This window comes from Lactuca serriola, chromosome 7, assembly GCF_051521515.1.
Source record: "Lactuca serriola cultivar US96UC23 chromosome 7, Lser_US96UC23_V15, whole genome shotgun sequence".
In the NCBI taxonomy this organism is placed as follows: domain Eukaryota; kingdom Viridiplantae; phylum Streptophyta; class Magnoliopsida; order Asterales; family Asteraceae; genus Lactuca; species Lactuca serriola.
In genome coordinates, this window is record NC_136414.1 from 201,844,801 (window position 1) to 201,856,797 (window position 11,997).

At 35.7% G+C, this 11,997-nt stretch overlaps 1 protein-coding gene across 2 annotated transcripts; it reads left to right on the forward strand.

The window, feature by feature from the left end:
* Positions 1–2,035: 2,035 nt before the first annotated feature.
* Positions 2,036–5,189, forward strand: LOC145061595 (uncharacterized protein At4g26450). 2 transcript variants are annotated; one of them, XM_079009128.1, is made up of 5 exons: positions 2,036–2,338; positions 2,550–4,117; positions 4,206–4,386; positions 4,607–4,685; positions 4,956–5,189. In XM_079009128.1, exons 2-4 carry the CDS (start codon positions 2,640–2,642, stop codon positions 4,676–4,678), a joined length of 1,731 nt encoding a protein of 576 aa, XP_078865254.1. In that variant the 5' UTR covers positions 2,036–2,338; positions 2,550–2,639; the 3' UTR covers positions 4,679–4,685; positions 4,956–5,189. The 2 variants fall into 2 exon arrangements, with proteins under 2 accessions (XP_078865254.1, XP_078865253.1); XM_079009127.1 differs by having other exon boundaries at positions 4,607–4,661.
* Positions 5,190–11,997: the final 6,808 nt, after the last annotated feature.

Consider the following 11,997-nt stretch of genomic DNA (forward strand, 5'->3'; position numbering starts at 1 on the left):
CCTTTATATAGGGCCTGAACCCTCACATTACGTTGGGCGTAGCTCGAATTCGTCACTGCTTACATCATCGGAGCACTCGAGTCCGAGGCAATTCATGCACCGGGGTACGCTGGGCGTACACAACTACGTTGGGCGTAGTTCGGATTAGATCAATGACTCCTTCGGATATCTATCCGAATTAAAGATTAAATAAATAAATATTAATTATTTAAAAACTTCAGAAATTCATATCTTCCTCATACGAACTCCGTTTTCGATGTTCTTTATATCCATGCGTAGATGAGACTAAGCTCTACAACTTTCGTTTAGAATTCGTGAGCCAATTTCGAATTTATTTTTATTATATTATTTTTAGTAGGCCGGGATAGGAAAACTCCGTTATAAATTCATAATTTCTTCATCTGACGTCCGTTTTCGTCTGTCTTTTTATCGTTGCATTACTAATAACAAGAACTTCGATTCTCGTTTAGATTGATTCGGCTAGAAATCACTCGATCTCGTAATCGAACTTCGGTCTGCATACTGCTAAGCTAAAACTAAGAAAAATCATAACTTGCTCATACGAAGTCAGATCTGAGCCTTCTTTTTATGCACGCTCTCGGTTTAATGAACTGTACGACCTTTGTTTAGATCACTAAGGCTAAATATCACTCCATCGTAAATTCACTTTTTAAGTCATTCAGCGTCGTGCCGGTTTTGTCGTGAAACTTCGACAGATCATAACTTCTTCGTTAGAACTCGGATTTCGGCATTCTTTATATATTCAGAAACCTCGTTTCAACTACTATAACATTATCCATTGATATCGGCTTGATCTAATATTTCATTTTGACGCTTATTTTCATACCTAATTCAATTAAGTCACACAGTTAAGCACAAAACACATAATACTCAAATAATACATTTCTATTATTTCAAAATGGGTTACAAATGTTAACCTAGTCTATTACATCAACATTAATGACAAGCCCAGAAACACATGTGTTACAATCTATGCTCAAGGAACACCTTCTTCTCCTTTAAGACACCAAAAATCACCACTTAAGCTTCATTAATTAAAAAATAGAGGCTTGGGTTTGTTTGGGATGAAAGGGAGGCGATGGTGGCTGAGGGTGTGCAAACCCTAGCCATCACATCCCTTTAATAAGGGTACTAATCCCAAAAATGAGGGTTTTATATGTATGTGACCACTACATCATGGCAACTACGTTGCCATGCTGTGGTACTTAAAATGAATGCACATTCTTACGCCGTGGTGCCTTCCCCCACTACGTCGTGACCAACCAAAATTCCAAAATTTAAATTTTTAAATGCCAAAAACACGAAGGAAAATATACGTAGAGCTGGTGTTACATATAGAAAATATTTATCAAAGACAAAAGACCCGATTCCAATGTGAAATTTCTTAAATGAATTGAAATTGAAAGAAATTTTAATTTGATGAAACATTTCAATGTTCTAAAACTAGAACTATTTAAATTTCAGTATTGAAAAATTCTTTTAAGTTTAAAAAACTCGTTTATTTAAATTTGAGTTTATTTTAGCAGCATGTAGTCGTTAAAAAACAAACAATTTTCTTTATAAAATGAAGATATTTAATCGATCTCTTTTACTGCAAAAGTCTCCTTATATAATCTGCTGTAGATTTTTGTTTATGAAAAACAAACACCAATTAACCTCAATTTAAAACTAAAATACTTGATGCGGTGGAGCTCCTCAATAGAGTCCAACGAGTCATGCATTCTAATGTCATATTTTCTAGATCCACAAATGTAGTTTTCAAAAGAATTGGTTTTGCTATCCAAAAAGGACTAGGCGCAGCTTGTTGCTCGTTTGCCTTAAATCGATATGTATTGAACTATATATTTCTATTGCTAATAAATGTCTAAATACTTGAACTTTGAGACTTTGGGTCATATGAAGTATCTTACGCATCAACCCAATATGAAGCCCAAATATAAGCCCATTGTTAAGTCCAATGTGCTTATTTGATTATAGATTATTCATTATTGACCCTCTTAAAAATCTATATTCATTTTGATTTTTTTTGACCATTTTCCGATTTCAATCTCTGTAAAAAAGCCTCCTAATAAAACTTCCGACCAGAACACATTTTCTTGATGGCTTCTTTCTCTCTCCGCCGTGTCAATGGCGATCGGAGCTTCACCCCTCGTTTTCACCACCGTTCAAGTTAGTTCATCACCTACATAATTCATTAACGCCGCCGTAATCCACCGACGGGCCTCCGCCGGACCCTCAATTAGGACCCACGTAGTAATAACTTCATAATAATTCCACCAGCAAAAATCGTTTCCCCTAAATTCATCCACCAGCACAGGTACGTCAATGAATACACTCATACTGGTAATTTGTTTCCAAAGAAGTCAGCTTTATGTCTCCCAATCTATCACTCTATCCGGGTTAATTTCTCCAGACGATCCAAGATCCATGCCATTTTGCTAATTTTGCTTTAGTAATTGAATTCGTTTATGTGTTTGTATACTTAATTAACTTGTATACGAACGTGTTTATGTTGATTTTCTCGGCAGGGATTCAGTTGACTACAAATTGCCAAGCGTAGCCAATCTCGTTTTCCCCTTTTATAGGGCAACATAATCAGATAATTCAAATTAGTAGTTATGCAGAGGCATCGTAATCCTGCAAATGGATATAGGTCTAATCCTATCGGAATCGGCGGCAGTGCTGGTGGCGTAGCTGCCGGTGGTCCGGGTTACCGAAATTACAATCGGAGTGGTTTTGGCCGGGGTCAGCCTCCTCCACCTCGCAGGATTGATATCTTCTTAGAAGCTGGGAAATTAGCAACCGAGTATCTAGTTTCAAAAGGTTTACTTCCACCAAATTCGCTTAATGCCAAATGGCAAAATAGTAATCTGAAGAATCAGATCGGTGGTGCCGACGGCGTTTCTGATGCCGTTTCCGGTACTACTACTAGTCGGAGAAGGCTTTCCGACGATTACAGTGGTGCAACAGGTTCACGAGATGGAATTAGGGCTAGGAAAACAACGGGATCTTTCAAAAACCCTGCGTTTGAATATAATCATGAAATTAACCGAAGTTCTTCATGGTCCGAAAAGGTTAAAGGTTCTTCAGATAAACAAGGAGAGGGTGATTCCTTTTCTGGATCCATGGAAGAACAGAGATCTGGAAAAGATGGTACCAGTGAGGACCAAAAATCAGTCTCTGGTGATTTAGAATCAAAAAATCACAATACTGCTAACATAGAGACAACAATTGAGAACCAACAAAACCAATCCCCTGATGATAATCCAAGCATCAAGACGCCAAATTCAGATCAGGTGATTGTTGATGACTCGAAGAACCCTAACATGAGTACAGAAGAGGTGATTACAGATGATAGTAACCAAGATTCAGAGAAACCTATCGTTAAAGAAGAGAATAACAACAATACTGCAAACAATAACAATAGCAGTACTAGTGATCTGCTAACACTCATCAGGTTTAACAAAGTACCCACAAGAACACGTTCTTCCATTAAGGGCTCAAAAAGCGACCCGGTAGACAAAACCCAGAATTCTGGAGAACCCGAGAACAAAAATCAAGAATTAAACGATGAAATGAAGATTGAAGAAGATGAAAAGTACAAATTTGGACATGGGGTATGCACAAGATCTCAATCTTTCCCTCAAAGATCCTCCATTTCTGAACAAGAATCAAGTGAAGAACACCATGGATATGCTAGATGCAGCTCTGATTTATTGGGTAGAGGTGAGAAACGATCACTCCAAATCAATGATAACACAGAAGGATCCAAGAAGCTTAAAGATTGGGTTTCTCCAAACACTCAAACAGATGATTATGCAGAAGAGAAGCAACTTTTTCCTAGTTCTTTGTCTTCTTTCAAGATTTGTGATCTCAATTTAATGGGAGGCTCTGAAGTAAACGAGAATAATCACGATACCAATAAAGTCATCGCCTTTCCAGCAATCAGTCAAACAAAACAAGAGCCAGTGACTGTTGACTTTGACTTGTCAATGACTAATACAAGGCGGGGAGCTGATGGGAAAGAAGTTGAAATCATTGATTTGGATTGTGATTCTGTACAAGATGATAAAGATTTCAATAACTCAGAACGGAGGTAAGTCGATTTTTTTATATAAAATATTTTTACAAAATGGAATTTAATTTATCATATAACTAAACATAAGACCTTTTCAATTACATAGGGAGGAAGCTATATTTACAGATCTTGAAAGCTTTCCAGATAGCATGCAGAGAGTTAGTGACATGCCTCAAGATGGTTATGGGCTTATGATATCAGAGTTGCTTGAGGCTGATATTCCTAATTCTAGTGTTTCATCTGGTGTTAATTCTATGCATAATGAGATTAGTCTCCAAAATGAAGAGGTATAATTGGTAAAATAATCTTAAAGTAAATGCAAGTATGTTGCTTTTGTGAGTAAAGAATTATAAGCACATTGCTATTATTGGTAAAATAATCTTAAGCAAGTTGTTCGAATATTGCTATTATGGGTAAAAATAAAGTTGGTTGTGAAAGCCTGAAAGGAGTAAAGTATGTTGCTATTTATGATGGTATTAAGTTTGAGTGATTTGATGGTTATTTCAGGGGATTCTTGGTGACGATGAGTCCATATATATGTCATTGGGAGAAATACCGATAAGTATGCCACAACTTTAATTTATTGGTAATTTTATTTTATTTATTTACTTAAAAAAACCGTTGCTATGTGTTCATAACGAGAAAGGGCATTCACATCTTTTCGCACAGACGAAAGATCGATAGCAAGTTTTGGGTTGGACAGAAAATTGCAATCTTTGTCCAAGTCCAAGGCATGCCAGATGCAGTACAGCTTGTTTTGTCATGTCATGTTAGAAGACTTGATTTGTTTTTGTTTTCTTTTTCATTTTGAATTGTGGGCCCGTGTACTTATGGGTGTTTTTTTGATGTGTCCTAGGTTTTGTGCCGGTCTGGGATCAGCAGCCGTCGCAGGGATACGATAAGCGGTATTAGAAAATGATGCATATAGCATAAGTGTGTGTGTAATGTGGTATGTTCATTTGTAATAAAAGATGCCATTTTAGGTTATTTAATACTTTAGAGTTTGTGTATTTTGGCTTTTCTTTTATTTAGATGAATTGAACACATGGTTGATTATTATAATTGGAATGGTTAATATTTCTTTTTGTTATATATATAATATGAGATATGAAAGGAAAATAGAAAATTATATTTGAAAATAAGACGTGTTTTGTTGTGTTGTCCAACGTGTTGTTTTTGGTTTAAATATGAAAATAAATAAAATAATATTGTCGGGATCATGTTTATTGTTTGTAGATTAAGTTTATCTTTTTATTTATTTTTTAAATTAGAGTAGGTTATAAGTTAAAAGATGATGTTCATCGGTTCTGATTTTGTGGTTTGAATGTTTTCGTTACCTAATTTGGTATCCACGTGGTTGATTTATCGCTTGTGATTATTTGGAGAACCACCCATTTTGACGCAATTAGGTGGCAACAAATCCAGGGTACGATAATGATAACGTTATGCAATCGATCGTACAAAGTACAAACACTAGGCAATCGATAGGGTTCATGATATTAGGGTTTCAAATATTATTAATTAACAATCTCAAATCTATAATTTAACGTGAAACGCATAAACTTTCATCGACGGGATTACGGGCTTTAAGTGTAAAATTGTGCAAGTCCAGAGGGCGAGTGTAAAATTTCGCAACTCAAGAGGGTTATTTGTTAAGTACAAATCTTCATAAATGGTCCCTTAGGTTTTTCAGAATATCAAGTTTATTCCTTAATATTTTTGCTCTCGAGAAAAACCTATATGGTTTCAATTTTTATTGTGGTTGATCTCTTTCTAACTGTCTTATCTAAAAATACTTTTATACCCTTCTTTATAGTATTTTATATTTATTTAACTAATATTAACATAAAAAATATAAATAAAAAACCCTATTAATCCTAACTCTATCTTCCCCATCTTAATTCTCCTTTTTTTTGGTTTTGGCGGCCCCATGTTTTCCATCACTCTTTTGCTCTCAAGAAAAACCTATATGGTTTCAATTTTTATTGTGGTTGATCTCTTTCTGACCGTCTTATCTAAAAACACGTTATACCCTTCTTTATAGTATTTTATATTTATTTAACTAATATTAACATAAAAAAATATAAATAAAAAACCCTATTAATCTTAACCCTCCATCCCAAGACGTTAGTTATTTTCCCCATGTTAATTCTCTTCCCCTTTTTGGCGACCCCACGTCTTCCATCACTCTTCCTTTCCGACGACATTCAAGATTAAAGCCTTAACTACTTCACCTCCTCAATCTTTCTTCTCTGATTTAGCTTCCATCGATCTTTAAAGACCAGGTAAATTTCTCTCTGATGTCGTCGATCTTCAATCAATCTTCTATAATGTATCGTGACAAAAATGCAAAAATGGTGGTTTGTCATTTTTTGTGGATATGATCCAAACCTTTTAAAAATTGGATTGTTGGTTCTTATTGAGAGGTTTGTTTGTGGAACAAGGCCCTGGACTTAACTTCCGTTTGTTTGTGGCTGTTAAACCCCTCACGTGCATTGCACACGAGGGCATAATTATCTTTTTACTTGAGGGACCATTTTTACAATTCATGAACTAAACCCACTTGTTACCGTCTTAGCGCCATATTACACAAAAAATATTTTAGTTACCTCTCACACTTCCATCTTCTTGGTCATTCATTTTAAATGCAAAAACCCTAATCAAGATTTGGTCCAAGGTGTTTATTTGTTTTTGCTCTTCAACTATAAATGGTGTTCGTAATGTGGGCGATTAGGCTAAAAGGCGAGACGTATGACATCACAAATGAATATGGTTAGTTTCATTTATCCTCTGTTTACGAAATTTTATTGGGTTTCTTGATGATCTTAAGAACAGAGCCTAAAATAAAACATCTGGTAATTTTTTACTTAATGTTTTTTTTGTATCTTGTAGAGCGTGTACCAACAATGTTCACCATAAAGCTACACCATGGTGGAAATTTTACCAAGCTTCTAAACACGAAATATGTTAAAGGTGAAGTGTGATATATCGATTTAGTAGACATTGATGAGTTCTCAGTTCTGAACTAAACGCAATGATGCTAGAGCTAGGTTACTCTGTACCCCCAGTAATATATTACCATTTTAGGATTCCTCATGAAGACTTGAATTTTGGTCTTAGAGTTTTAGGGAATGATAATGATGTCTTGAATTTGGCTCAATATATTGGAGATAACAAGGTCATTGAAGTGTATACAGAATCCAGGGATTCCTCTTCGAGCATTGCAGGAACAACTTCAAAAGGACTTCGAGGTTGGTGTTTCTATTGACAATGTATTCAGGGCCAAGGCTATTGTAACTAAGATCGTGAAAGGTGACTATACGAAACAATATGAGTTCTTGAGGGACTATGTCCTTGAATTGCAAGCAACCAATGTTGACACAACTGTCAAGATTGATGTTTACAGTGAACATAACCCATCAAACCCAACGAGGAAGTTTAAAAGAATCTACATTTGCTTAGATCCTCTGAAAAAAGGTTTTAAGGCTGGCTTCAGGGATCTTTTGGGTTTCGATGGTGCGCATATGAAAAGGCCATTTCCTGGGCAGGTTCTAACAACAGTTGGGTTGGACTCTAACAATGACATTTACCCCTTGCTTATGTCATTGTTGAGACAGAGAACAAAAGTAGTTGGATATGGTTCTTGGAGTGTTTAGGAGAAGACTTGGATCTTGGTTCAAACTCAAACTTTACTTTTATCACAGAGCGACAAAAGGTATCTCTTCTAACTTGTATTATTCGTTAATTATTATTAAATAAACTAAACACTTAATTACTGTTAACACGCTGTCGCACACGTATTAAACAAATAAATTTATCACTGCTGGTTGCACTAAAAATATAGCACAGGGAAGCAGGGTCGAATCCTCAGGGACACAACATAATGATCAATGCCTTTTTGCATCAGGCACAATCTAGTCAAGACAGAAATTATAAAATGGCGGTTTTTTTATTAAACTAAAAACTAAAAATGCAGTGATATTAAATTAAAGGAAAACCAATAATAAAAACGGTTTCAGCTTTGTTGCAACTTTCCTAATCATGCAACTGATCCAGATCTGATTATTCGGAATGCGTTCTATCTAAGCTGGTACTGAGAAAAACTAACACGCTCTAGTAAGTTCTCTTTTACCTACATTAGTTAATCAAAACAAGCTCTTCAATTAACCCTAATTTTTTACTTTTCAATTAAACAAGCTCTTAATTAAATTAGAAAAATTACATTAAGCTCTTTGTAAAATTCCCAACAATACCCAATACTTCTCACAAGCTCGGAAGCGTAAAGATATGATTGTTACAGTTTATAATAAAGTCAAATCCCAAACACGGAACTGGTTTATTACTTGTTACTTATTACTAGTTGATAAGAACAATTACGTATTCTATAACTGATTAACTGGAATGATAAAACCCTAGCTAGGTGATCAGACTAACAAGAAGTCAAAATCAAACATTCATTAAGAACAAAACTGAAAAATCTAGATAGAAGCACAAATCAAAAACCAGATCTAATGATTAATCACATGAAAAGTACTTGTCTTTGCAGAACTGAAAACTAAGGTTTAGCCAGACATGGCTAAATACTGATAAAAACAAATGAAAAGAGACATCAAACAACTAATCTTACTAATCTACTTGAAGGAGATGATCCACAGTCTTCAGGTCTTTAGAAATTGTTGAAATCGAAGAAGAAACACCTCCAAAATCGTATTTTCGTCGTCTGGAACCTCCAGAATCGTCAACTTAGGTTACAAGAATGCTATAAGGGTCTATTTATACGTCCAACAGCAAAAACGACGCGCATGCGATCACATGTAGACAACCTGCGATCGCAGGTTTTGAAGAAAACGCGTCTTGTGCCTTTTTAATGAAGTAGGATGCTATTTTGGAACTTTTTGGCCAACCTGCAATCGCATGTATTGAGTTTTCACTCCTGGATGAATTTTTGGCACAAAAAACCTCGAAGACAAGTTGCGACCAAACCTGCGATCGCATAAAGGCCCCATGCGATCGCATAGTCACAACATGTGATCACATGTTTAGCCTATGACGTTTGAAACTTCGTCTACTTTTCAAATCATTTTGAATCGTGTCAATCAGAGTTACAGTTCATGAGATATGGTCAAAATACTGACAGGAGGTCAAAGCTGCCAACAACATCCTTTAACTTTAGATTGCAGATTTTATCTTCGTGTGATCAATTCGATCGAATGTTTCTTGACCAAAGCATCTTGAAAACATTCCTAAACATACTTCATAAGTTTCAAGCTCCATTTTATGCTCCAAATGCGCATCCAACTGTTCCCAAAGCACTGCTCCACTTAAATTATCTGAAATTGACATAAAAACATGAGCAGTATGGGAATTCTAACGAAATACATGAGCTGAACATTATTTAAATAAATGACATGAAAATGTACAAAATATGATCCTAAATGCTAATGAAAACTACCCTATAAGATGCATAAAATGGCATCTAACAATTATTGTTATTGTTTTAGGGTTTAATACCAGCAATATCCCAACTATTCCCATGTGTTGAGCACAGGTATTGTCTCAGGCACATACATCAGAACATGAGAGTGAAATGGAAATTGAAAGAGTACAAGGATCATTTATGGAGATGTGGAACTGCAACCACTGTACTTGAATTTGAACATTGCATGAGAGAATTTAGCAACTATGACAGGGAGGAATGTGAATGGCTTAGAAAGATTCCTCCAAAACATTGGGCAAGAAGCCATTTTATAGGTACATAACTTACCATAAATTACTATATGTTAAATGTGGACTTGTACTTAAAACAGTATGCTGTTCTTTTTAACAGGCAGAGCAATCTCTGATATATATTGTTGAACAACCTTTGTAAGGTATTTAACAGCAAGATAATATAGGGAAGAGATAAGCCTATCATAGGTTGTTTGGAGTATGTTAGACAATACTTGATGAAGAGAATCTATAATGTTATAAAGGTGATGGACAAGGCAAAAGGGCCTTTAACACCCACTGCAACAACCATATTGGATGTAAACAAGTCTCATGCATCACATTACATTGCTAGGTAGAATGGGGGTGAGAAATACCAAGTCACTGGGGCATGGCAAGATCAACATGTTGTAGATGTTAGGAACAACACATGTACTTGTAGTAAGTGGGAGCTAATAGGCATCCCCTATAAACATGCCATTGCAACCCTTTATGAAATGACCAAGAACTCAGAGGATGTTGGTGACATTTATAGGTGGTTCAATAAGGTATACTGGTTGGATACATGGAAGAATGCATATTCCTATAAGGTAGAGCCCATAAAAGGAAGAACAATGTGGCCTAAAAGTTTGTGTCCCACCACACTTATCCCTCCAATACATCATAAGCAACCAGGTAGGCCTACAAAGAAGAGGAAGAAAAGTGAGGATGAAAAATTGAGTTAGAGTCAAAGAGGGAGTCAAAGTCAGAGTGGTACTCATGGTGTAAGTCAGGAAGAAGGCTGTAAAGTTGGTCCTGATGGAGTTAAAAAATTAACAAGGAAATATGTTAGCGTAACATGTGCAAAATGCAAAAACAAAGGTCACAAATTAAGGACGTGCAAAGGTCAAGGAGGTGGATGAAGGTGGGTTGCCAAGCTAGGTGGAAGTTGAAGATCAAGGTTGTGTTTGTTTTGGCAGATGTTATTTGCTACTTTTGAAAGTGTTTTGATGTTATAAAATTTATGACTTATGGTTATTTTGGTTTTCATTAGTATGATAAGTTTTAGAACATATATATGGTTGCATATTTTGGGATAATGTAATTGCACCATATGCTTGACAGTTTGGTTGATGTGTTTATAGTCTATTATGTAATGGTAGCCTTGGTTATTATGGTTTTTGGTTATTGTTGTGTATCATGTAATTGTAGTCAATTATTCATATTAACCTTTCTTTGACCTTACAAACAACTACAAAGAACCTTACAAACATAAGCAATTCCATAAAATTCACATTTATATCAGGAAGTCAGTTAACTTTGACCTTACAAACAACTACAAAGAACCTAGGTCAAAGTACCAAAACCCATTAATCCACCCAAAAACCACACTTTTATCGATCTTCAACAAAAAAATCCAGCCCATTGCCTTATTACCTAAACCTAAACAGACCGTATGAACAAAATCACAAAAAACACCCAACTAGCCAACAACAAAATCTTTAGAGTTGTGCACCAAGCTTGCACTCGGTTCATATTTCTCAATAGTCCAAGAATAATGACTTTAGACCTTTCACACATGGGGGATCAACCCATCCGATGAAGCGACAAGCAGAATCCTTTAAAAAGCGGAAAAAACAAATGTTATAAGATTACAAATCAAAGTGGGTGCAAACGGATTTCTTTACCTTTTGAGGGCAAACATAGAAACGTTTGCCTGGGTTCTTCAGTGTCCATGAGCATTTAACAACAGCAAAGTTACCACAAAAACAGAGAACCACCGTGTGATTAACGGAGAAGACGATCGATAACAAAGACAGAAGAGAGAAAGAAGAACAACTTGAAAGTTGCAGAAATGTTTGTGGAAGAACTTGAACATTGGGGAAGGCTCCATATATTAGTTTAGGAATTGTAAAAATGGTCCCTCAAGTAAAAACACATTTATGCCCTCGTGTGCAATGCACGTGAGGGGTTTAACAGCCGCAAACAAACGGAAGTTAAGTCCAGAGACTTGTTCCACAAACAAACCTCTCAATAAGGACCAAAAATCCAACTTTTAGAAGGTTTGGACCATATCCACATAAAATGACAAACCATAGGGACCATTTTTGCATTTTTGTCATGTATCGTCATCGATCTTTTTGGTGTATATGTACTTGATTCATAAGAATGTTAACCAATTGATGAATATAGTTGTTGTGTGCTTCCATCAC